Below are 27,842 nucleotides of genomic sequence, written 5' to 3'. Positions count from 1 at the left end.
ACCAGGTACCCATTTACTACACCTGGGTCGAGAAGTAGCAAATGTAGATAAACGCCTTGCTAAAGGACGCTAGTGCTGCAGTGGGGTTTGAACCCCGGACCCTGTGATTCAAAGTCCGAAGACTTATCCACTGAGCCGCAATACCTCTATAGAACAGTTTTATTTATCAAACACTTCTTGGAAATCATGGATTCTCATTGGCAAGACAATTTGAAAAAAAAGTCACAATTTTATCTAAGAAATACAAATTAGTAACTCTTCCACCCAAACCAATGATTGTTACAAAAACTATGGCAACGGAATATGTTTTGGTCACTTTTTTAATACAATCCTTGGTATCAGCATATTATAATGACGACTAATATTTAATACAGGTAGGTACAGAATATCCATGGAGCTATTAACACAGAATAGTACCTCCATGGTATATCAACTCTGTGTCAGCTGATCATGTATGTTTTATTGCACTGGTATACCATGTGATAATTAGTTTGATAAAAATAAAGCATAAATTGAGCATTTATTTCCCAATCTCATACAAGTTTGTGTAAGTTCACAAAATTTTTTCATTAAAACAACATAAAAATCAAATTTCATGCTTTGCACAAAGTCAATGGGCACGTAACACAATAACACAAAGTATGCATGTATGTAAATGTATTGGCTATCATTACATAATTATACTTGCTGGTGATTTGATAATCATACATTCACAATTAAGACACCATTAAAGGGGTACTCAAGGCTGAAAATAATATGATTAGAAGAGATAGTCAGACAAACAAAACACCAAACATTTAATTTAAATCAGACAAGAAATGAAATTTTAAAGATTAACATTATTTCAGTTGAACAGTTCTATGCACGTCTTCATGAATATTAAATGAGCAAACTGATGATGTCATATCCCAACTTCTTTTATATTTTCTTACATGAAATTATGTTTATTCAAATTTTGTATCCAAGAAGTAGAAAAAATGAATTGACAACTGATTTAATGCATAAGATATTTATTGCTGCAACTTATTTGATTATAAGGGAGATGTACAATGTATCATAGACACAAGTACGATAGTCTGATATGATTATGACTTCATATAACATAAGAAAAAAGGAAAGTGGGGATGTGACATCATCAGCCCACCTAAATAATATTCATGACAATGTGCATATAACTGCTTTCAGAAAATATTGCTTAACTAAAAAATTTGTTAGCTTTGTTATTGGTCATAATATTTTGATGAAATTTTCAGCATTGTGCTTGGTGAATTCTACTCTATTGAAATATCATCGCTATCAGCCCAGAGTACCCCTTTAATATCTTGGTCTATCAAGAAATCATCGCACCATGAATTGGAAACATCTGAAGGCATCATTCTTTGGTATCTGATAAGAGCTATATAAAATCTCTTAGCAAGGTCCAAACACAATTTAGAAATTTGTTGAGTCATAACTTTGGTTAAACGCAAATGAAAGGATACTGTATGACAAAATAATCTTCTGGCATCAGGACACAGAAATGTAACAGCTTAATCAAGTACTGTAGTTCAGTATGGTCCACAAGTATGGCAAATTTTAACTTTGGTTATATTAGCCTCAAGAAGCAAACGAACAGTACTCGACATTAATTATAACCTGAGATGACAGTAAATAAGTGTTCTTCTACCAATTCTTGTGCGACTTAGATGCCTTCGGCAGACTTGTGCGCAGCGTACATAAAGAATTACAGGGTATTATCTATTATCATCGTTATTATTAAGAACCATTCACACAAAGATTTAGTCAATCACAAATTGAATTCTAAAAAATATAAACCAAATTTCTAACTGGTTAATTAATGGGCACTCTTGGAACAAAATGCAAATGGAAATATGATCTTGAATGCCCATAGTAATTTCATGTTACTCTTATCATAGGCACCTCTGCACCTGCGCAGTCCAGTCCAGTTGTACAGTTCATAGACGTGTGAAAATAATATTGGTAAAATATACACTTCAGAGGGAGACTGTTCACACCAATCATTGACTATGTCTGGTGGGCGTTTCATAGAGCTGTTCGTAAGTTAAGAGCGACTTTAAGAACGACGGGTGATCCTTTCATGTGGTAAATGGTATATACCAAAATGTTCATTGACGATGGTTTAGCTCGTACGATAGGATCACCAGTCTTTCATAAAGTCGCTCTTAACCTACAAACAGCTTTATGAAACGGCCCCCAGGTATTTAGTATACAGAATACCTTGGTGGTGTTTCATACAGCTGCTGGTAAAGTTACATACGACTTAAGGAATGACTGGAACATGATCTTAGGTGCTAGGTAAGCTGCATGAGGATATATCATTTAGCACAAGAAGGGGTCACCAGTTGTGACAGGAACATGTTCTTAGGTGATGAGTCAGCTACATAGGGATATATCATTGAGCACAAGAAAGGGTCACCAGTCGTGAGTAAAGCCATGTTGAAAGTCATGCATACCTGACCAACAGCTTTGTAAAATGACCCCAAAACATTATTATGCACTCATTCTGCAAGTGGTTCGGGACAAGGAGACCAGGGGGCCGTTTCATAAAGCTGTTCGTAAGTTAAGAGCGACTTTAAGAACGACTGGTGATCCTTTCTTACGCGCTAAACCATTGCCAATGGTGTATACCATTTACTAAAAGAAAGGATCACCAGTCGTTCTTAAAGTCGCTCTTATCTTACGAACAGCTTTATGAAACACCCACCTGGTGGGTGTTTCATAAAGCTGTTCGTAAGTTAAGAACGACTGGTGATCCCTTCTTGTGGTAAATGATATTCACCATTAAATGTTAATTGGTGATTATTGGTGACAGGGGCATCATGTCTAGTGATTAATATTCTTCTTTCAATCTGAAGGACGTGGGTTCGATTCCAGGCTATGGCGTGTTTTCCTTCGGCAAGAAATTTATCCACATTGTGCTGCACTCAACCCAGGTTAGGTAAATGGGTACCGGCAAGAAGTAATTCCTTAGAAAGCTGTGTGCACCGGAATCGGTAAACTAGCTTAGCCGGGGTAATATAGGAGCGCCTTGAGCACCTAGCAAGGTGGATACGTGCGCTATAAGAATCCTATATTATTATTTATTATTTGATGCGTAAAAAGGGTTCACCAGTTGCTCTTAAATCGCTCTTGTCTTACAAACAGCTTTATGAAACGGCCTCCTGGATTTCATTCGGTGTACAAGCACCTTTAGATGTGATAAAACCATTTTCCAGGATGTGATTCAAGAAATTTTTAGAGCAGTTTTAGAGGAAATACAGAGGGTTGAAGAATATGTGAAAGGCAGCACATGACTTACTTAAGATAACTAAAGACACTGGTATGTCTTCTCTTGGATTCATCAAGTAGTGCAAAATTAGAGAAACATGACTGTCACAAATGTAAGGATCTGATATTGCACCAAGATTAATCAACTTAATTTCATGATTGCAAACCTCATGTTATAAGCCCTTGAACTTGACAATATTTGAATTGGTCCTCTCCAGAAACATTATTGCATTGTTATTGTAAAGATTACTCTGATGTTGAAGAGAACTTGATGAGAACTTTCGCTTGGTCCATTCCAGATACCATAGCACCATGGGTCGTAGAGAAGTAGGATTCATGGCATGCTTCACCAGCAAAGAGGAGAACAGGCACCTGAAATTAAAATGAAAAAATAATTCAAGCAGGTAACTAACAAATAGAAAAATCATAACAGGGAAATGAGTTGAATATATATTACAATTACATATTACATACATGTAATATAGATTCAAGTCAGGTCAATACGCCATCACGTGATCATAGCTGCAAGGATCGCATTTGTTATATTCTAGGTTTTGATGTCACCTCAGAGAAAATAATTGCGCTGTAATGTAAACTAAGGAGTTATATTAACTGAGGTGACATCACTCGCTGCTTATAAGCTCCTGCTTCAAGCACCTCTGTGCTAATAATACATGTAGCTGGCCCTTGCATTTTACCAAACTCACTTTATCACATGCTAATGTATGATTTAATTATCTGTCTTTTCTGTATTATTTATGATGTATCTCTTCAATTGTCACATTTAAATTGTATTCATTTATATGTTTGGTATTATGTGAACATGTTCATTTATTATTGATTTATGAATAAAATGCAGAAACGACTGCAAAAAAATAAAAATAAGTTGCATAATCGGGTAGTTATCTTGAAATACAGGCTTGTGTTTACATGTTGATTGCATAAAGCATATGCTTGCTGTATTTTTCCTAAACTTTTCAACTATGACAAAGATGGATTAGAGCTGCAGCAAGCATTTCGAGTTGATCATAAAGCCAGATGATGAATGCAATCTCTGATGGCGAATCTACATAAACTATATGATATAACATTGCCTGGTCTATCTTCAATAAATAACATTTAAACTCCCCTCCGAAGCTATATTTTTCCCTCAGGAAAATATTTTGTCCCTCAGCGCTGCGCACTTAAGGCAAAATATAATCCCTCAGGCAAGACAAAACTCCGTCAGGGAAATGAAATGTTATATTCAAACTCAAGGTAGGCAATATCTGTACATCAATTGGGGTAACATAGACATATAACATATCTTCACATATTTCAAAGAGAGAAAATTGAAAAAATATCAATCGCCATGCTTCACCATCACAGAGATGTACAGGTACTATAAAGATATAGATATCTGCTCAAGATCTTAACATGTAATTCTATGACAAATTCATCACTGACAAACTAAAAGTTCTGATGTAAAGAGTGGATTCTAACCTTCTTTCCATGTCTGGTTCTTTGGCTGTAGACAGGTCTTTGGAATGCTTCAATCTCCTTGCCTGATCCCTCCACTGGTAGAAAGGCTCCGTATGACCCTCGCTGAAACCGATTACCGTTCCATCGGGTGCAGAGAACCTTTTCAGGCTCCGGTATGGATGGGTCATTCAAGAACTTTCTCAGTATCGCTGTACAACGCTGTTTAATATAACAAAGACAAAAAATTTTGCTTGAATAAGACAGTTTAGTTTATCTTCATAATCTATTCATCTTTTATTCAGCAATTTCAATAGCATATATCAGTCAGTAGTCATAAGTTTTAAATCCCATTTGTTCCTGTTGAACGGGGGTGACTGGATTCACGTCAAACTTGTGGCAATGAACCTTACCCCCTCCCTCCACTTTGCACTATTCAGTGCATCCTCTATCCTCAGCCCATCCCCTTACCCTACTATGTACGTTTCTTCCATGTCATCATCGGCCATGCCCCCTTGAGCCACCTACCTTGAATTTAAAAGCCAATAGCCCTCTTAGCCTTTCTACATGTACATGTAGGCACATACCCAAAATACCCTTTGTCTGGCCATATACCAACCGGTCCGTCGTTTCTTTAAAACCCACCGTCTGCATCAAGTAGTCAGTAAGGAAAGACTTGCTTTGATGTAAGAGTGCAATTGAATATTTAACAAAAAATAACCGAGAACTTTTACACCCTCTCAATTTGGTGGATTCACAATATGGTGCATCACCTATCGGTTGCAGCGGATCTAGGCCAAAATTCAAAATGGCACATGGGAAAAAGTTGACACCTAATGAGCACACTAGTGCATGCATGCAAATGCAATTATGCTGCGCTGGCCAATGCTGTTTGGCCTGCTTGCATATGCTGTTTATCAGGGTTCAGGTGGTGGGAGAGAAATTTGCCGAATATTTCTTTGCCAAATTTAGACCGTTTTCGGTGAATTCTTCCTCCGCTTTTGCCATATGGTTTTCATTTTCGAAACATCACAGTCACATTACAGTAGACTAGCACCGTGCGCTGCATGCCTGCGTTTGCGCGCAATGTCGACCCTGAAGTTAGAAATTTGCCTGTCAGCTGCAACCGATAGATGATGCACTGTATTGTGAATCCAATGAATAAACCCATTGGCTACTGGATACTGTCGATCCCTGCAAAAGGATGATAGGAATTACAGAATTCAGTAGTCAAGAGATTAAAATCAAGTTTGAGCCTCACCTGTCCAGTTTCTTCATCAGTCATCGTCTCCATGTAATCCGCTCCTCGTCCATACACCCATCCCAAGAGGATATCATCATTCTTATCTTCAACATCAAACCCGGTCAGCATCCGGTAGAATTTCTCCTTCTCTTCCTCCTCAGATTCATCCTTGTTTGGTGAATCCCACAGAACCTGAAGGCCAAAGTCTTCTGAGGTCCAAAATGGTCTCTTGTACCTTTGTTTTGGAAAAAAAAATAATGGATTATTTGATAAATAAAAATCATAAAGTATGACATCACATCGGTTTTCATTCTTTTCTCTTTTTTTTTTTTTTTTTGGGGGGGGGTGTAGTATTACAGGGTGTAGAGTAATACAAGGACATCACAGGCCATGGCCAAGAATGCCCTGATGATTGGCCTCAATGTACCTAGTATTATTGGCCACAGAATTTTGTTGGTGTCCCTTTAATTTCTTAACCATTTCTGCTCTTTAGGCCACCTTGTCCTCTGCATATTGACATTTAATGTCTGGAATTGAATTATTTCATTACATCCCATATCCAATTAGGGTTCACAAATATTCCTATATCATTTTCATTTTATTTAATGCAGGTGGTAACATATTATTTAACTTCATATTCCCTTCATAGGGTGATTACCTATTATTTAATGTAATTTCACATTATCCATAAGGTTTTATATACATATATTTGTATTATTGAATTTGATACTAGCTTATTTGACATTTCTACAGCTGATCCACTCTCCCTATACATGTATTACTCCCAACATAATTATGCACATGTGTAGTCAATATTCTTTGCAATGGTGCTACATGTAAATGTATACACACATATTTCATTATACCTTGTTATGCTGGCCAACCTATACCATTAACAAATATCCACAAACCTTCAAGTATCTTATTAGTAGATTTCATATCCCCTTACAAGTAAATAATACAAACTGCATATCTGAAAGTAGAGATGATTATACAGTGTACATACTATATTCCATTTCATATCCCCTTTTATAAACTGGGTAATTCTCATCAAATTACTTTTATTGGTGGTGATTACAGTATGTACATGGTATTATTCCATTTTATATAACTTTCTTTTTATTTCTCCTGTATTTCCTCTATTATAGGTAATTACAAACTTGTGTAACACAATCATAAAATATCATACCCATTCAGCGTGGGCTGTGAGTCAATTATACAAACGCAAAGTAAAAACAAAATGAATACATGAACAATATCCACTAAATTTTCATCAAACATTTTCCATTGTGATAAACATTGCAAATTTGCAATAAGCAGTATTTGGTGTATGAGCTTTAAAACAAAACTGGTAAGTATATAAGTAAGGGAATGAATTACCCAGCCTACTCTAAATAGATACTGTACATTAAAATGAAATGTGAGATTGAATAATCTGAATTTACCTGAAAATTAAAAAAGCACACATTTTTTTTTTTCAAACCTGAAAATACAAATTTTAAGTATATTTTCAAGTACAAATTTAATTATGATTGGATACTTCGTTCCAAAGTTCACTTTTTTTTTTACTTACTTCATGAAGATCTTGTTGACAGTTCCATAGGGGAATATTCTGATTGCATCAAGCTTGTCTTCTGGCAAGGGAGGCTGGAAGAGAGTCTCTACATTCTCCTTGAGAAACCCAATAGAAGCAGTCACAATCACATGATTGCAGAGGAAAGTTCTCCCATCTTCACAGGTTACCATAACAACCGAATCATCCTCATAATCCAGAGCAACATCATTTGTATCATGACACTTGGCGTACTGTATCCTTGATACAGGGGTGTTGTAGTGGATACTGTTTGCCGGGATGTCCACAAGCAGCTTCTCCAAGATACCTTGGTAGCCTTTCCGGCCGAGGGTAGTGTAGTAGTCCCCTTCCAGCTCCTCATAGTTGACATAGCTTCTGAGCTGAACATCCTGAAGTGTGTTTGATCCAATATCCATACACTCCATTCTACAACAGTGTTCATACATCAGCCAGTACTGCCGGTACTCTTTTGTGTCGCTGATGACACCATGCTGCTTCAGCTCCTCTGCAAATCCCTGAGCTACAGCTTCATCTAAACATTTCCGTTGGTCAATATCTACTTCCGGTTGCTCGCACTCAGCAAGCTTCTTGTCCAGGGCGTCGGCATACATCTTCTTTGCTCTGACAACCAGTTTAGTGTCTATGCACTCTCCAGATTCTGTTCTAAACTGATTTTCTTCCACGCTGTTGTAGTTATACCACTTTGCTTCATTTTCATCGAAAATGGAAGAGTATGAGGGGGAAGACACACTTTCATCTGATGAAGATGATGAGCTGTCATCTGAATACTGTGTAGAAAAAATCATAGATGATACTATCAAAGAATGATAATAGTGACCTTGACATTCAACTTCATCAATTTATGCACAGATTAAATCATTGCTGATTGGTTACATCAGCTAATAGATCCTAATCAACACTATTATACACAATTTAAAGTGTCAAATAGAAATGCCAAGTTCGAAGACCAGCTATGCGTGAGATTTGATTCGGCAAGAGATCAAAGGAATTGTGTATAATGTATATGGGGATAGGCTGCGATACATGCATGAGAAAGAGATTTGAGGGGGTGGGCAAGAGACCCTAATGCGGGAGTCTCAGACATAATTCACGAGACTTAACCTGTCTGGTCAAATTAGTAGCATTCTGGGACAACTGCAACACTAAAAAAGGGGTGAAAAATAAAAACAAATTGACAGAAAAGTCTGCATTCTAACTTAACCCTAATTCTCCCGGGGGGGGGCCATTATGGCCCCCCCCTCCACAATTTTCGCGATATATCTGCTGCACAAAATTTTTTGACCTCGCCGCTCACAGACTTTTTACTTTCAAGTCTCGCGCAAATTTTGAGCCCAAATTTGTGACGCCCGGGTACACGGTTACGACATTACGCAACATTATATAAGTGCATGTCAGACCCAAAATTGCTCATAAACGTGATTTCATGTACAAATCCAATGCAAATTGTGTATTTAGCCAAAATTCATAAATGTATCATTATTTCTACTTTTACTGATTAAACTTAATTTATTTTGCCTTGTTTATGATCAGAATTAAGTCTGGAACAATTTCCATTGATAAAACAATAAAAAACAAAAAGTAAAAAAACAAAGAAATACATAAGAAATTCATAAAACAATAAAATACATAAGAAATTGATTTCCAAACTGAAGTTTTTTTTAATGCGATTGTTAAGAATGCTACAAAGAATATTTCTACCAAAAATTAGCACTCTAGGAGCTTTATTTAGTGAATTAGAGCAAAAAGTATGATTTATGCATAAATTAGCATAATTAATTCATATAAAATAAAATCTCATTATTTTGGAAAATTTTACCATACAGCCTTGTAGATTACATCGCACACTACCAGCGTGCAAATTTTTGCATCGCTCGCGCGATCGGCGGCCGAGATCTTAAGGGGGGGCCATAATGGCCCCCCCCCGGGAAGGACAAGAATCAAAATACCCCGGGAGAGTTAGGGTTAAGTTGGAAAAATGGCATCCCTGCAAGTTAACCACACATCATAACTTAATTGTTAGGAACCTTGGCATAAAATCACAGGCAGATACATGTAGAGGTCAATGCCACTTGCCTACAACAAACTCCAGGGCCCGTTGCATAAAAGTTACTATTATGGTAACTTTGCCATCCAGTGGTAACTGCCATGGCAACGCTGATCGACAGCCAATCAAAATCAAGGATACCATGCAAGTTACCATTGGATGGCAAAGTTACCATAATGGTAACCTTTTTTACAACACAGAAACACCAGGGTACTTACACTGAGAAGGTCATGTGTCTTGGCTAGCTCATACACAGGGCTTCCCTTCGTACCATGAAGCCAATTGGCTCCCAGTTCTATTGCACGAGAACCTAGGGAAAGGAACAGAAAATAGTACTCAAAATGGCGTTTCACAAGAGTTAACGTTTCAGATTATAAATATGGAATACAATGCAAACTCAAATGATTTCTTTAGTAAAAGGTCAAGTCCACCTCAGAAGAATGTTGATTTGAATCAATAGAGAAAAATAAGACAAGCATAATGCTGAAAATGTCATCAAAATCGGATGTAAGATACAAAAGTTATGAGTTTCACTTATTTTTCACAAAATAGTTATATGCACAATTTAGACACATGCAAATGATAGAATTGATGATGTCCCTCACTCACTATTTCTTTTTGTTTTTTATTGTTTGAATTATACAATATTTCAAGTTTTACAGATTTGGCAATAAGGACCAACTTGAATGAACCATAGAATTTTAAACAATGATAATTCCACATGTTCAGGGAGAAATAAAACTTTTTTTCACCGGACAATGAGGAGAAAATTTGAATATTTCATATGATAAAATACAAAAGAAATAGTGAGCGAGTGATGTCATCAGTTCCCTCATTTGCATACCGACCGGGATGTGGATATACCTATTTTGTGAAATTAAGCAAAACTTATTAAAAATGTCATAACTTTCTTATTTTACATCCGATTTTGATGACATTTTCAGTGATATGCTTGTTGGATTTTTCTCTTTTTATTCAAATCAACTTTTTCTTGGGGTGGACTTGTCTTTTACATACATGTACCCTTCAGACATCATTCACACATAAAGGAGAAGACAATTAGAGGACATGTATCATGTATGCCATTTCACTCAGTGATAGCTATTAGTTTTCAGGGGACATCCCACTACATACATACATGTATATTGTTGAAATCATGAAAGATACCGAGCACTGAAGAGCAGGGTTGGGCTCAATTACTTTCCTCAATTACAATTACGTGATTGAAGAAATGTTCAATTACAATTACCAATTACTTTTTTTGTCAATTACAATTTCAATTACTTTCTATAAAAGTCATAAATGAAATCACCTTGTATTCTGTATGTATTAGCACCACCTATTTCAACATAACTCTTAAGTTACAGAGAAACTGAAAAGGTGAAGGTTTAATTATGTTAAAGAGCACGGATTCTGCATATTACACTCTTTGATGCTGAAGCAGTTGACATAAAAAAGGTCATGAAATTAAATCATAAATTAAGTAAGTTTATTGTAAAGTAATTGAATGTAATTAAAAGTAATTGAGAGTAATTGAAGTCAATTACATTTTTTCAATTACAATTACTTTCCCTTTCAAAATTACAATTACAATTACTCAAAAAATGTAATTAATTACGTAATTGATTAATCACCTTGTAATTGAGCCCAACCCTGCTCAAGAGAAATCATTAATGGATCTTTTTAAAATCAACATCATAAACAATTTTCTAAATCAGACTGAAATAGCAAAATTTCAGTATATACCAGATTCCCAATTTAAACAGATCCTACATCATTAGTCCTTTATTTACCACAGAACATTCCTTAATAAGTTTAGACTGATTTCAAGCCAATCATAAGAAGTTCCTTACCGAATCCTTTAAGAGTCTGTATCCTTCCACCACATGTTGGCATTGCTTCCAGGATGGTAACGTCATAGCAACCCGACTTACAGAGCTCCACCCCTGCAGACAGACCCGCCATACCGGCTCCAACTATCACGACTTTCCGTCTTTCCCCTGCCATTACCACCTACAATAGATTGAAATACCGGTAAAAGAAAATACCCTGATAAAGCTTATCAAACGATATGTTCAGTGCCTGTACATGTATGTAACAAGATCGCTTGCATTGTTGTACATAATGATTACCGTAATGCCATCCAGACGAGGCACTACAAGGGCTCACTCACTGCCCTTCACTTTCAATTCAGTAAGTTCCTGCATTTATTTCCTATCCATAACAAAATTCAAGTTCCTTTCCTTCTTAAAGGAGAATGAAACTCTTGGAGCAAGTTAGCTTTTTTGAAAGCAGAAAAATCAAAGAATAAGATCAACAAAAGTTTGAGTAAAATAGGACTAGCAATAGAAGAGTTATGAGCATTTGAATGTCGAGATCACTAATGCTATGGAGATCCTCCCATTGGCAATGCGACCAAGATCTATGATGTCACAGATGAACAACTCTCCCCTTTTGGACACTGAAAATATACCCCAAAACATCTCTTTTTGCTCTTTCTAATCATATGACAAACGATTCATCAATGATATAATGTTGTGAAACCTCTGTACTTGTCCTCTCATAAAGAGAACATCTCACCTTGTGATAGACTCTATAAAAGTGAGAATATAAGTGAAATACATGTAAGTACTAAAGTAATGAGGGAGTTGTACGTGTGTAACATCACAGATCTTGGTCGCATTGCCAACGGAGGATCTACATGGCATTAGTGATCTCAATATTCAAATGCTCATAACTTTCTTATTATTCATTCAATCTTCCTCAAACTTTCAACAATATTCTTTGATTTTTCTCTTTGATATGGATTCAGCTGGTTTCAAGGGTTTCATTCTCCTTTAAATGAAAAACTATCATCTAAGTTCAGTTCCATTGTAAAGTCATGACTGCATACATTCAGTGTGTGTACTGAACCTGCTCATTTCAATCAACTTCTTCGGATTGCTTTTTGATTCTCGTATTAACCAATTGTACATGTATACCAGAACCAAGTACTCCCTGTACAAAGCCTTTGGGTATTATAGAATTCAATAGTCAACAGGTTAATAATCTTGTAATACTGCAAACTCGGAAGGTAATACCTAAATACCTTAATACATTAGTTTGAATATTCAGTCTGACATAAATTCCTTGAGAATGCTATATATAAAAGGGTATTATTATTCTCATAATTATTACAAAATTTTATTATCATTATAATCATTAATATTAATATTATTATTAATCATTATTACTAATGTTATTAATATTATTATTATCATTATTATCATTATTAACTTCATCATCTTCCTCATTACTATTATTATTATTATATCATTAGCCAAAAGTTTAGAATAAAGTTGTGACATACGTTTAGCTCCATCCAGTAATCTGGCATCTCTCTCGACAATATGTATGGGCCTTACACCATACAATTAAATCTGGCATTCAGATTAAACTAAAGAGCTTATGGGATACACATACAGTTTCTCTTCCTGACTGGTATTAGAAAGGGTTTGGGGGGTGGAGATCCAATAAAAAAAATTCTACAAAATGGTACTCATAAAATTTTGTGCATTGCATTTTTCAACATCATATATCATAATCTTAATCAATTTTCCTTGAATGTGTTGCTCATCTACATGGTGTAGATGGAAAAAATATTGAAAATTATAAATACTTATTTCTTTTAAGGGGGGGGGGGGTGGCTAGTCCAATGTTCTAACATTTTGAAAAAAAAAACACTTACCCCCCAAAAAAACCCAAAACAAATATATATATATCTAATTTTAATAACAATGTACCAATTTTTCCCAAACCCAGTAAAAATACTGTATGTTGCCGATGCAACTCAGGAAGTATCATCAAAGTAAATTATATGACACCTACATGTAGATACTACATGTAGATAGATCCTCGTCATTTGATTGGTTGGTTGATCTCAATCATTCATCCCATTTAATTTACAATGACGTCATCAACCGTGCAATTTTGGATCCATTTATCATGTAATTTTGGATCCATATGAATTTGTCCATTGCACGCGTGCACCGAGACTGCTTTGCAGGCACCACAAGTAAAAACACTTGTTTGCAAAGCGCATGTTGTATACTGTACACGGCAATCAAAAGACAGAGCTCGCACCACATGAGCATATTTTGCATCGAAATTGATAAATTTCATATGAAAAATAATAATCAATTTTTAGGTGTCCTATGAACCAAATAATGAATGTTCTTTTCATTCGTGCTATGGAGAAAAGGGGAGGGAATACTTCATTCGGTGAAAGATGAAATAAATGATCCATTTTGATTCAACGAGGCGTAGCCTCGTTGAATGGATCATATCATCTTTCACCTCATGAAGTATTATGTCCATTGCACTCATAAACATTCATCCTACTGACAGTGGCAAAGTGCAAGGTAATCAAATCCTGTACACTGCTGAACATTCATTGTTGAAGTCATACAGACACCATAGCTGCTGTGTACATGACCTACATTACAACGTTTTACAAGCTCTGCTCAGGAACGAATGAATCTCTTTTTGCACAAAGCAAAGTATAAAGTCCATAATAAAGCCTATAGGCCTACACAATAACAATAGTGTGGGATTTAAAAGTTGCCTATGATGGAGTATACATTGTTCTCCAGAAAATACAAACATTTATCAATTCACTGAACAACAGTCATTTAAGAAAATGTACCTGATTAGAATCTGATGAAGCAGGACTTATAAACCACTATATACGCTTTGTTTTAAATAGGGCATGTACACTGTAAGATGAATAACGTATCCATGGACACAATATCAAGATAAAAGAAGACATGGGAGGAGAGCACTGAGGAGATTTCAACATTGAAGGATTAAGTGATTAGACTTAAAGCATTATTCGGTTTTAAAATATTGTAACCACTGTTTGTTTTTTTCATTTTGGGGCTTCCGAACTGCATCCCCTCTCCTCCTCCGGGAGAAAGCAGTAATTTCAATGCAGTATATATTCAATTGCGATGAGTCAGATGTTGCTGTGTCATATACTGTATCATGGAAGTAGGCAAATTGCAAATATGGATGATCTTTCAATAAACTGGAAGTGCCGCCCCCCCACACAATTAGAAATTACCATAAAAGTTTAAAACAGCACCCAAAGTGGTTTAACTTTAATTGCTCACTTCATTCAGTTGTGATTGCGACGGTCAACAAACAATGAAACAAAGAACAGAAACATAACACAGTCTAGTAACAAAGGAAATATTAATATTCATAGTGAGATTGTACTCAAAACAAAGGTTTAAATGACATGACAGCACTATTAAAAATACAATTTTTTAGATGGAAAGTCAACATGCATTGGGAATGTTTATTGTGCATAAAATAAATGGCAGGGTCAGTAGATCTAAACAAGTGGAACGCCTCTGGCAGTCTCGCCTGCATTACGCGATTTAATATAGCAGCAGTGCTAACTTTGAAAACTACTATAAAATAATCATTCACAAAAACACCATTCATATAATGACATAATACCACGTTCATTGACCATAAATGACATTTGAACGGTGACTTAAGACTTTTCAACTACACCCATGTCCACATTTCATTCACTTTATCTATAAACTTTCAAAGTTATGATGGCAATTCAGCAATTACCCCAACATGGCCTAAGTTTATTGACCTTAACTGACCTTTGACCTTGGTTTTGTGACCTGAAACTCACAGGGGATGTTCAGTGATACATGATTACTCTTAAATCCCAAGTTTTATGAACTAGATCCATAAACTTTCAGAGTTAGGATGGTAATTCAACAAATACCCCCAACACGGCCAAAGTTCATTGACCTTTAATGACCTTTGACCATGGTCATGTGACCTGAAACTCGTACAGGATGTTCAGTGATACTTGATTACTCTTATGTCCAAGTTTTATGAACTAGATCCGTAAACTTTCAGAGTTAGGATGGTAATTAAACAAATACCCCAACACGGCCAAAGTTCATTGACCTTAAATGATCATTGACCATGGTCATGTGACCTGAAACACGCACAGGATATTCATTGGTACTTAATTAACCTAATGTCCAAGTTTCATAAACTAGATCCATACATTTTCAAAGTTATGATGGTAATTCAAATTATTCAACAAATACCCCCAACTTGGCCAAAGTTCATTGACCCTAAATGACCTTTGACCTTGGTCATGTGACCTGAAACTCAGGCAGGATGTTCACTAATACTTGATTAACCTTATGTCCAAGTTTCATGAACTAGATCCATAAATTTTCAAAGTTAAGATAGTAATTCAACAAATACCCCCAACTTGACCAAAGTTCATTGACCCTAAATGACCTTTGACCTTGGTCACGTAACCTGAAACTCTAGCAGGATGTTCACTTATACTTGATTAACCTTATGCCCAAGTTTCATGAACTAGGTCCATATACTTTCTAAGTTATGATGTCATTTCAAAAACTTAACCTTCGGTTAAGATTTTGAAAATAATTCTCCCAACATGGTCAAAGTTCATTGACCCTAAATGACCTTTAACCTTGGTCATGTGACCTGAAAGTCAGGCAGGATGTTCAGTAATACTTGATTAATCTTATGTCCAAGTTTCATGAACTAGGTCCATAGACTTTCTATTTCTAAGTTATGATGTCATTTCAAAAACTTAACCTTAGGTTAAGATTTGATGTTGACGCCGCCGCCGCCGTCGGAAAAGCGGCGCCTATAGTCTCGCTCTGCTATGCAGGCGAGACAAAAAATAAAAAATGGAATACTCAGTACTCACTACCACGGCAACAGAGATTAGTCCTAATGTTAACGTATCGCAAATATAAATTAATATCAAATCAAAATAATTTTGTTAAAAACTAAGTTATACTTTACTTGTAGTCGATAGAAATGATAGGAAATAGGCAGAATGCAATACCTGTAGTAGCCCATTTGGTTCAGTATGGTAAGGTGCCCCAAGTCTGCGCACACGCGTATCTCTGTGATTCTAATAAGAAAAGGTACTTAACAACCACAAATTTACACCTGAAATACATAGAAAGATATTCATTAAAGAATCCGACTCAAAATGGTGGAAAATAATTAATTTTTGGCATATATTCATGTGACAGCCTCAAATTAAAAATGCAAGCTTTCTCATCAAATCCTCGAATCGTGTGTAAAGTGAATGGGGGCGCAGACAAGGGGCACCATTGTTTTTTTCAATCTGAAAATGACTGTCCGGGGGTTTTTCCAAGAAAATCATATATTTCTTTCACATTTTCACGAGATTTTTGGCACACTTACTGTCACAATGATTTAAGGAACATCATCAACTGAAAACTTTTGTGGAATAAAAATTAAATCATGCTTAATCTTGACTTAAGAAGTTAAGTTAAAGTTTTAGGTGCGCAGACATGGGGCTCCCCTTCATACAATAAATTATTCCTGGCTAAAATAACAACGTGAACATGATCACACACAGAGCAGAACAGCAAGAAGCTAGTAGAAGTAGAAGTTCAGCATTTTGCATTGCATTGGCCACGCGGGGCCAAAGAGCGGGCGAGAAACACGGCGACAAACTGGTTGACTCCCGAGTTGACTCAGTCTCACTCTCAGCGCCGAGAATTAGAAATGAAATTTATTATTTCTTTCATCTACTCACCTTAAAATCAATCTCAATTCCAGATCCACGTCCAAACTAACATCAGATCTATGCACACTCTAGTCTAATAACAGATGTGTAGCTACTTCAGTTAAAACGAGAAGACAGATGCTCAAATAGGGAATTGGTGGCAGGTGCTCTATTCTAAAATAAAATTGCGCAATGCAAGCGCAGCCAGCTGATTCACCACCACAAAGCCTCACTCCATAGAGATATCTCTATAGCTATGCCTCACTAGCTAGCACCAGTCACTATGCGTAATAGGCTAGTAGTATGAATAGGAAAATTGAACGGAATTGTTTCATGTTGAAATTAACATTGTGAATAATTAAGCCGTAATAACCTTGATATGTGACAAATATGATAGCTATACAGGGGCCGCAGAAGCGGGGGGGGGGGGGGGGGGAGGCTTCAGCCCTCCTTCTTGTTTCCAAAACCATGTACAAAAAAGTAAAAATGATATGATTGTGATTTTTTGCATGGTAATATTAGCCCCCCAAAAATTTTTGGCTCAGCTGCCCCCCCCCCCACTTTGAAAATCGTTCCGCGGCCCCTGTTATAGGATATCCAATTCCAATTTTGGTGCATGCATTACGGGAAGGTAGGTGAATGTTTTTTTTTTTTCAGGGGCCGCGGAAGCGGGGTGGTGGGGGCGCTAAAGCCCCCCCCTCACTTTTTTACAAAAACGTAAAAATGACCATAGGATTGTGATTTTTTGCATGGTCAGCCCCCCCACTTTGAAAACCGTTCCGCGGCCCCTGTTTTTCACAATTAAATTCTACATAAAATAAACAAATTCGATCATTGCATATAATACCGCGTCAGTGCAAACATATGTTCAACGGATGTAATACAAAATATCCTAAACTATATCCGGGATTATAGAGACAAACCATAGAGATATATATCTCTATGAGATAAACCCGTTTCAAATTGGCTATGAAGAGCCAATCTGTTCTTCCCCGGGGTACGTCCCATATGTATTTTTAAAACATAGTTCGTTTTTCGGACAGACGTGGCGTAATGATAAAAATAAATATTGTGTGTGTGGGGGGGGGGGGGGTCAGATATAAATACAGTTTATGGCGGAAAAGTCCCAAAAAGCTGCGAAAGATCCGAGCGAGCATTTTTTATTTACCTTTTTGAGGCCTATGTAGGCCTTTAGGCCCTAAATGTCAGAATTTGTGGTAGATTAATTGTCATAATTTTGAAAACGATATCAAATTTTTCCTTTCCTTTATTTTTTTTTCTTTTTCAAATGAAACTTTTGGGGATCCATGGCCTCAAGCACACGGCCCCTAAAGTGTATTGCTGTACACATGCGTGACCAAATTATTTCAAAACACACCGTAAACGAGTTTTTCTCTGTGTGCAAAATAACCTACTTAAACAAGTTTTTCGCAGGATTCATTTACACATTTGGCCCCTAAACAAGTTGTTGTTTTGCTAGTCTTTAAAAAAAAAATTTGGAAAAAAAATATGTTTGACCCTCCGATTGACCATTGACCAGTCTTTCAAACCCACCCTTTTCTTGAAAATACCCATAACGAATGCACGCGCGGCCCGTGTCCAAAACTGGAAAAAAAAACACCCACGTGTTATTTTTTTGTCCCGCATACATGTACTGTACAGCAATATATTTGACTGCCCCCCACCCCTCTGGGGACAACTCTATACGCTGCGCCTGTATCTTATCATATTATACATGTACTTGCATATCACAGATGCCAAGAATTTTGTGTATTGGGAAAATATACGAAATAAAAGAAAATGTCATCATAGCATATAGGCCGCGGCCATAATCTTTTTATTTATTTAAATTACTGATGCAATTTTCAGTGTTGAACTTGTATGACATTTATCCTTTTTGTTTAAAATCAACATTCTGCCGGGATAGACTTAAAGGACAAGTCCACCTCAGAAAAATATCAAAAAAAATCAATAGAGAAAAATCAGACAAGCATAATACTGAAAATTTCATCAAAATCGGATGTAAAATAAGAAAGTTATGACTTTTTGAAGTTTCGCTTATATTTCACAAAATAGTTATATGCATAATTTAGTCCAAGCAAAATAGAGAATCGATGATGTCCATCACTCACTATTTCTTTTGTTTTTTTATTGTTTGAATTATACAATATTTCAATTTTTACAGATTTGACAGTACGGACCAACTTGACTGAACCATAAAATGTTAAACAATGGTAATTCCACATGTTCAGGGAGAAATACAAGTTTGTTTCACAGGACAATGAGTAGAAAATTCGAATATTTCATATTTCACATAATAAAATACAAAAGAAATAGTGAGTCACGGTGAGTGATGTCAGTTTCCTCATTTGCATACCGACCGGGATGTGCATATAACTATTTTGTGAAATTAAGCGAAATTTAAAAATGTCATAACTTTCTTATTTTACATCCGATTTTGATGAAATTTTCAGTGTTATGCTTGTTGGATTTTCTCTTTTTATTTAAATCAACTTTTTGTTGGGGTGGACTTGTCCTTTAACATTTGTAAGAAAGAAATTCCATGATATTAGAGTTATGAATTTTCAGATTTCTATTTCCAACATCACATGCGACCAGCTGTTTTATTTGTTATTCCATGAGATCCGATTTCCATGGTTTATAATGACTGATTATCTTTTGAAATGAGGCATTTTCTATATGCACAGGTAATTTAATATTTTTAAGAAAATACATATAAAAAAAATCTATCATCACTTATGCTTTAGGGTGATCCTAATTGTGCCTTTTCCCTCTCTTATCATTTCTGTATAATGTATAGTCATTACACTACCAACCACCAACTATCAATGAACTGAATTTATTGAGATTTTAACTGAAAATGTTGCTTACATTTTCACGAGATTAATAAATCTTGAATTTCGAATGTATTTATTTGATATTCATATTGAGTTACTTCCCTTTTTCGAGTTAATGTAGGCAATATATCTCTGATATAGGCCTACTATCATTTTTTCTTGTTTGTTTGTTTCATGAGCGCTGACATACCGTGTGCATTAAAAAAAAAGAAGAAGCCCAAATTCACGTATTTTTAAATATTTTCTCGTAGAAATGCCGAAAAATAAAGGTGGCGGTGGAGGAGGAGGAGGTGGGAAAGGAGGAGCAAAGCCCAAGGGAAAAGGAAAGGGTGAGAATCATCGGAAAATCTGTAGCTTTGATTTAGATTTTGTAGTAGGCTGCTGCAAACGAAATGTAGCCCCACATATTAATGTTTTTGTTAGCTCAGCTGTACGTGCGATGGCCTGGCCTGGGGACTGTATCTGTCCGTCCGTTGAGGTACAATCACCAGCATCTGGTTGTCGCCACTTGTTCACTGCAACCACCCTGCCTGTTGGGAATCTACAGGTTGGACTATGGCATGCCAATGCTGTACAGAGCACACACTTTAAAAAATGATTAAGATATCACTTTTGTGACCAAAATTACTAATTTCCGTACAGTTGCAATTTATTTTTCATTAGTAACTTGGGAATAATTTTTGTATTCACGAGAGCGCTCAAAAACTTGAATTTTGGGCATATTTTTGTGTACGCCCTCTATTGGTGAAAAATAATATGGCAAGAAAATTTTCATTTTTTAATCTCTATTTTTAATTAAGAAAAAAATAATTTAAAGAATCAAATTTACTTAAGGGCCAAGTTGTATGACGAATAGGTGTAATGGAAACTGTCAGTGTAAAAAAATCAAGCATTTGTCCCAAAGAAAAAGAGAAAATAAGCCAAACATTGCCATCCTTATTTTGCCACACATGATGGAGATATAACTGAGAACAAGGTTATATCATAACCTTGTTCATTGAATGAGTGGTTGTCGCGTACGTTTGGGTTTAGGGGTCAAGCGCTAGACACAGTTTATTTTGGTAGTGTGCTTTTGAGACAAGGGTGTTGATATCCAAACTTTCAAGTTTGAGTTGGAATGTCAGACTGAGAGTCTGAGGTAGTTGCTTATTAATATTGTGTTTTGACTTTGTATTGGTGTAGGATAAGGATTGAATATTTATATCATAAAAGCTGCATCATCTTAGCCATCACCATCAATTAATCAAGTTCTTCTACAAAAAATTAAGCAATCAATCCAATACTTGGTGATAGGGGGATTGCACTTGCAGCTTAAAAAAATAGGGCAATTAACTAGAAGTAAATAATTACAGCACCAACAACTTAAAGGATAATGGGAAATATTTAGAAGTGAATAATTGCAGCATAAAAAAACAAAAACAAAGGAGAAGTAGTCTATATGTCTCATGGTAGTCAGGAGTGAATGACAGTATCATTAAAAAGAGTTTGTTAGGAGAGTTTGTTAGGGAGTGATTATCGGTAATTGTAACATACAGGTAAAAACATCACAAAAAATTGTCTTGGGAATAGGATTGAATACTAGTATTTGCAGCATAAAACTAATTAGTCAGTTTGAAGTGGTATTAAGAATAAATAATTGCAGCATCAAATACTTGGAGGAGTTAGTTAGGAGTAGGTAAATGAAGTATCAAAATATTAGATGGAATATGAATCTTGATGGGTCAGCAAAATGGTGTTAATGGACTCATCTATGCCAACTTGTTGAGGAGAGTAACACACTGTGTGTGGAAAGACCTTATTGAAGCTGTTTTAGTTTTGAAATGTCTCCAGGAAAGATTGTGTTCAGTCTTGAGTAGCATATACTAAAATGTTCATTGCATTGTGAGCTGAGAGACAATTGGATTTTGTACATCTACATTATGTCTAAACTTAAGAATGAAAGTAAAAAAGAAGTCATGGTAATACTTTCATATCCTGAAAAGTATGCTGGTGTGTTTTGTTGGTATTCTAGATCCGTTTGTTAGAAAATAATTGAAACATTATCCAAATCATTTAATCAGAATTTTGTTTAAACAAGTTTTTGCCCTTTTTTTGGTTGACTTTACTGATTGATCATGAAGGCGGGGCCTCTGGAGATGATGATAGCGGTGGAGGAAAACAAAAGAAAGGAGGAACAACTGTCAAGGTCAGAAAATATGTGACTCGTCACACCGAAATGAGAGACAAGTCGGAATTTTTCAAATCCAATTTTTTGTGATTATTATTCCCCGTTTCTTTACCTTTAATTTGATGTATCACTTGACCCTTAAGAGTAAAACTAAATATTAGTGGAGATATTAGCCTTAGAATGCAAGAAGAATTGGGCTCTTGGAAATCAAAATCAAGAGAAAAACGCTTTTGAAGTTTGACTTCCGTTTTGACTCCGCACCAGGAAAAAAGTCTACTTTGTCACCGCTATGCTAACCGAAATGCCCTAGCAACCGCTTGCCAAAATAGTGAAACGATTGACCAATAAGGAGGCTTCAACTGCGCCGCTGCACTGAGAACAGTAGTTAAATAGGGCATGTGCGATCGCGGCAAGCATGACAACGGCAATTTTACATTTTGTTTTAATTTCCGTGATTATACCAAAGAGGTTGTAGAAAGTTCTTGATTATACAAGTAATTGATATCTTTATCAAAGAAATAAAAATGTCATGCATGCTCTACCTAATTATTGTAAGAAAAGGTCGGATATAAAACCATGGGGGGGGGGGTTCCAATGGTTTCGTTGTGTCAACGTGTTATTTGAATGACAATCGCGTAAAGCGAGTCACTATGACTGTAGTCACCGCATGGTCCAATTAAATAAATTATCCTTGTAAAATAGTTAATGTCTTTGTTTTCTATAAATATGAACCTGTTATAATGGATATAGGCCATCATTTGTTTTTATTTTTCCATTACAAATTGACGTTTTATGAATGCTTATATTATTGAGACAGTGGGAATAATTTGCTCGATCTTGTCTCTTATAGATCAAACGTGTTATAAGGTATATCATGTGTTTGCTCTACTCTGTTGTATAATATCGAAGCATATACTGTTTTAAAAAATCAAGCTCATGTTAAAAGCCTCTAAAAATCCCTGCCTTTGCCTCATTATTTCAGGAACACGCATTCTTGGTTAACCGTTATTGAGTCTTCCAAATCAACTTGCGATAAATCTTCAATACTTGATAACAAAATACTGTAGGGTATAAAATATTTTCATTTTTAATACACGGTGTTATCATATTTAAAACAATAATAAGCATCATTTTATTCCATATTTACTGTGATTTTTCCTCCCTTGAAATGTCATCACCAAACCAACACTATGGAGGCGTAAGCTCTCTTCTGATACCTTACAAAGCTCCCAAAGCTTAGGATACGGTTTGTTGAAAAAAGAGGTTCAATTAAAGGGAATGAGACATCAAAGTATCCCCGTTAGACCCTCGACAATGAGGTAATCTCTCCCATTAAAATCCCCCACAAAGGAGTATCAACATCTTGCTTGGGGGGGGGGGGGGGATAAAAGGGAAAATCACAGGGATTTTTTCTTCTTTTGTTGCAGTGTTTGAATAAAGAGAACTTAATTGATCTTTAATCTTTCAATAATAGTTTACTGTAATGTATATCACCCATGCATAACAAATCTTGTAATGCAACTGTTGCATAGGCAGATCCAGGGAGACCGATGCCCCCCCCCCATTGGCGGCGCAAATAAGGGGAAAAGAGGGAAAGAAAGAAAAAGGGGATAAGTACAGAGGAGGGAAAAGGAAGAGGAAATACACACTGTAAGAGGAGAAGAACGAGTGAATAAAATAAGGTCGGGGGAGATATTTCAGTTCGGACATCGGGCTTTCATTTTTTGTTTTTATATACAAATTGACTTTTTAAAATGCTCTGTAAAATGTCCGTTTTATACCGTGTGAATATCCACATTTTTTTAAGTTTGCGCTGTGCGTTCGCACAAGTGCTTAAAATGTCCAGCTTTCACTCCTCGATATCAACAAATTTCATGCTCTCATTGTGCTTACCTATATCAATAAGATATTTTCATGAATTCCTAATTCTCGGAATAGAATAACAACAAGTTTCACATCGCGCTTAGGAAGAGGAATATGAAGATAGTCATATTTTTTATTACTTTAAGAAACTGGTCGGTACGGGCCATTTTTCATTGGCGGACATTTGTGAATAATATGCTTCTCTTTTTGTTTATACATTTCTTTCACTATATCTATCATTCCTTCAAACTGTATGAGGAAAATGAGGGCAAATAAGGTTTTAATTATAAATTGTTTGAAATAATGAAGATCATATTGAAGTCCACACAAGGTAAATAATAGCAATAATTTTGTTAATCCCTTTTTTTAAAATAATACTTTAGATCAAATCACATTCATAAAAAGTAATTACTTTTAAGGATTTGAACAATTAGTTTCTTTGGAAAACGCTATCTAATAAATTTCTTAATGAAAACATGCTGATCATAGGCCTATGATGAGAGAATATGAAACATATGTTCTTGTTATTTTCAATGAAAATTACCCGGAGAAAATAATCCTTACAAACACACTGTGTTTTGAAATACTCTGCGTTCTTGGCTTTTATTTCGCGATTATAGTTTGGCTAAATACTCTAGATAAGGTATTATTCCATCTCCTAGTCCCGTTTGTAAACTTTTGTCAAAAAGCATGCTTTTCAGAATACCTATTGAGCGTGATGTTTCTCTCTAAAACTGTATCCTGGACTTATCGATCGATCGAGCGAGCACCTGGCCTCTGTTCATTTCAACATGTTTATGAATAGCCAATCAACAATGGCTTACGTTGCTAGGGGCGGAGCGTAGTATGGAGCGAAATTCGATCAAGTGGAGCGTGCGGAGTGCCAGAAAAAGTTGCAACTGCCTAAAAAAACACTCGCGGAAAAATTGCTTTTTTATCACTTTCCTGTTATCAATTTCACTCATCTTTTTAACAGAGTAAACATAAAACATTGAGAAATCAGAAAATGAAAAAAAATATATCATAAAAAATTTGACCATTTTATTAGTTTGTCGATTTTCTAAGTGATTCAATCTGCGACTTGTCTCTCATTTCGGTATGATCTGTCACATATTATAGTTGATCCAAGTTATACATTGAATAATAGATTAGTGGAAATTTCATTGGAATCGGATTTAAATTAAAGTTGAAGTTTGCATTGTTTTGATAAAAATGATCAACAAGACTGTTTTAATAATATGATTCTTTATATGATACAGTGGAGAGTCCATTACCAGTGAGTGACTTTAATTTTAACGCATTTAGCATTATTGCTTTCTGCTTCTATGATACAAAATGACAGGGGTAAAATCAGAATGAAAGAGAAAAATGATACAATAAGTGAAAGAAGGAGGAGGAAGGAAGCAGTGGATAAAAAAGAAGAGCAGGAAAAGGAATTTTTAAATTTTATTTTTTCAATCAAAATTTGTATGAAATTACTCTGAATTTAAATCTAGATTAAAAAAGTTATATAATTATTTTCTTCATAACTACTCTAAGATAATGTCTAATTTCTCACTTGTCTATCTTCAAAATGTATCATCTTTCAACTATTTCACTGATGTGACATTGTCTCTGTTTTTTGTATAACATTTCTTTCCATTTTGTCATTGTATTTACCACAGGTTAGGCATATCTTATGTGAGAAGCATTCCAAGGTCATGGAGGCTATGGAGAAGATAAAAGCAGGTGAAAGATTTAATTCAGTAGCAGAGAAATACAGCGAAGATAAAGCAAGACAAGGGGTATGTCAAAGAATAAGTCTTTGAGATTTCTTTCTACAGTCCTACCAGGTGCATGTGTCATACTGAAGTTACCAATGACTTTATGAACAACTGGTGATACCTTGTTATATGAATAAATGAATGAGAAACAGATTATAAGGTTATCACCAATCACTCGTAAAGTCATCTGCTTCTTCTGAACAGCTATATGAAACACCCACAGGTATAATTACTTTTTACAATATCCCTAACAAGTGATAATTAAATCTGCAAATCTCACTTTGAGCACTTTTCACCAGTTGGCTTCTCTTTGTGATTGATTGGGTGCCAAGGGGTATGAACTCTGAATACATACTTTTCAAGACAAGAATGGTACATTGGCAAGCATCAGACCAGAAACCCGGAATTAAAGGATTTAACAAATGATTGTGATATATTGGCTTCTCCCGAATAGTGTATCACATAATATCAGTTTACAAATGCTGGACATTGATGCCAACTTAACAGACAGTAAAGACACCTTCATTTAAACATTGAAATGAATTTCTTTCTTTTGACCTTAGGGTGACCTTGGATGGATGACAAGAGGTTCCATGGTTGGACCGTTCCAAGACGCAGCATTTGCTCTCCAGCCTAGCACCACTGATAAACCCATCTACACCGACCCTCCAGTGAAGACAAAGTTTGGTTATCATATCATCATGATAGAGGGAAAGAAATAACACAAGGCTCTGTGCCCTGGCTTAGGGTGTTAATGTACATATGTATGTAGGTAGAACAATGAGAAATACAAATAATTCGTTGGAGTAAGCAGTGGCGGAACCCTTTTGAGAGTCATAGCCAATATTTTTAATGTAAATATGTCGCTCATACACAAGTGAGGACCTCTTTCTTTTTTGCTTGTCAAATTTTACATGAGACTAAATGACCTTCATTTTTTTAGTGAAAACTTTTTTTTTGCTTTTCAAATTTTCCTAGGGAAAATATGCCCCCCCCTGGAAAATCCTGGATCTGCCCCCTAGGGGTAAGGGCATTATGATTGTAAGGGATTAGCCTTTTGAGTAATATACAAGAAGTCTCATTCCCTGCTGCAACAAAGTGATATGAGAGGCAGGATTTCTGGATGATTTGCTGCAACAAATGCATCCATGGAAATCTGCGCAATAAGTCAAATATGAAATCTAGCCTTCAACCTAACCCCAATCCTGACATTCATAAACTAAATCCCTATCAAACACTTCCCCTATATTTTTATCCTAGAAACTATTACAGGAGTATTTGTTGAGTCAGTCTCATGTGAGCTGGGCAAAACAAAATGGTTAAGGTTATTTTTTAGGTTAGATTATATATTTGACTTATTGCACAGAATTTCTGTACATGTTACTCATAGCAGTTGCTCTATTTTATCATATTGTAATAGTATGCAGCACTTGAGATAACATTGTATTAAGTGCTATATAAATGATGCATACTATTGTATTCGTACACTACAGTTCATTTTCTCCTAGCAAGTCGTCACCATCCAAAATAGGGTTAGGAAAAGGGAAAACAAAGAGAAGAGACAGAATGAAATGAATAGACAGTCGCTTGTATTTCAAGTTACTTCCAAAGGGGTCTGGAATTTTAGACTAGCATGGGTACATCATTCCTTTATTCTTTATTTACAGACATTCTTTTAAGAAATGTTTATTATATTGGCAAAGTAGTGTGGCTAACAGTTGAACTGTACAAAGCTTAATGGAATTAATCTGATTCAAATTTCTTGCACCTGTAATTACTTTTTAGAAAAATTCTGAACGAACTTTGAAAATAGAATATTTGAAATAAAAAATATGAATCTTTTTTACCAAATTCTTTGTTTTGTATCGAAAGACGGAAAAGACAGAGTAGTAAATACAAATGGAAAGAGGTATAAAAAGAGACGGGAGTGATAGATAGAGAGGCAGAGAGAGAAAGAGATAAGG

The 27,842-nt window shown here is 35.7% G+C and overlaps 2 protein-coding genes across 3 annotated transcripts; one reads left to right on the top strand and one right to left on the bottom strand.

Annotated features, from left to right (window-relative positions):
* Window positions 1-302: 302 nt before the first annotated feature.
* On the bottom strand, window positions 303-17,512 carry LOC135156969 (spermine oxidase-like). Of its 2 annotated transcripts, none has more exons than XM_064111148.1 (7): window positions 17,258-17,512; window positions 11,481-11,640; window positions 9,846-9,937; window positions 7,563-8,350; window positions 6,008-6,224; window positions 4,771-4,968; window positions 303-3,660 (listed from the first exon to the last, which is right to left on the bottom strand). In XM_064111148.1, exons 2-7 carry the CDS (start codon window positions 11,632-11,634, stop codon window positions 3,535-3,537), a joined length of 1,575 nt encoding a protein of 524 aa, XP_063967218.1. In that variant the 5' UTR covers window positions 11,635-11,640; window positions 17,258-17,512; the 3' UTR covers window positions 303-3,534. The 2 variants fall into 2 exon arrangements, with proteins under 2 accessions (XP_063967218.1, XP_063967219.1); XM_064111149.1 differs by lacking the exon at window positions 17,258-17,512 and adding an exon at window positions 16,532-16,594 and having other exon boundaries at window positions 2,810-3,660.
* Window positions 17,513-20,250: 2,738 nt separating this feature from the next.
* LOC135157041 (peptidyl-prolyl cis-trans isomerase NIMA-interacting 4-like) lies at window positions 20,251-27,729 on the top strand. Its single transcript, XM_064111441.1, has 4 exons — window positions 20,251-20,414; window positions 22,206-22,270; window positions 25,780-25,899; window positions 26,442-27,729. The coding sequence occupies exons 1-4, from the start codon at window positions 20,339-20,341 to the stop codon at window positions 26,598-26,600; spliced, it is 420 nt and encodes a 139-aa protein (XP_063967511.1). The 5' UTR covers window positions 20,251-20,338; the 3' UTR covers window positions 26,601-27,729.
* The last annotated feature ends 113 nt before the right edge of the window (window positions 27,730-27,842 follow it).

The sequence above is a fragment of the Lytechinus pictus genome, chromosome 16 (assembly GCF_037042905.1).
Source record: "Lytechinus pictus isolate F3 Inbred chromosome 16, Lp3.0, whole genome shotgun sequence".
Lineage (NCBI taxonomy): Eukaryota > Metazoa > Echinodermata > Echinoidea > Temnopleuroida > Toxopneustidae > Lytechinus > Lytechinus pictus.
Note: the sequence above shows the minus strand (reverse complement) of the source record. Positions and strands in the feature narration are given on the sequence as shown.

Bases quoted from the DNA above. Each gene is read 5' to 3' on its own strand.
- LOC135156969 (XM_064111148.1), bottom strand. From the start codon at position 11,634: ATGGCAGGGGAAAGACGGAAAGTCGTGATAGTTGGAGCCGGTATGGCG. The intron at 6,225-7,562 runs GTAAGTAAAAAA...TCCAAAACAAAG, and splicing joins GTCAACAAGATCTTCATGAA to GTACAAGAGACCATTTTGGA. The intron at 3,661-4,770 runs GTTAGAATCCAC...TTTTAATTTCAG, and splicing joins GAACCAGACATGGAAAGAAG to GTGCCTGTTCTCCTCTTTGC.
- LOC135157041 (XM_064111441.1), top strand. From the start codon at position 20,339: ATGCCGAAAAATAAAGGTGGCGGTGGAGGAGGAGGAGGTGGGAAAGGA. The intron at 20,415-22,205 runs GTGAGAATCATC...TTGATCATGAAG, and splicing joins GCCCAAGGGAAAAGGAAAGG to GCGGGGCCTCTGGAGATGAT. The intron at 25,900-26,441 runs GTATGTCAAAGA...TTTTGACCTTAG, and splicing joins AAGATAAAGCAAGACAAGGG to GGTGACCTTGGATGGATGAC.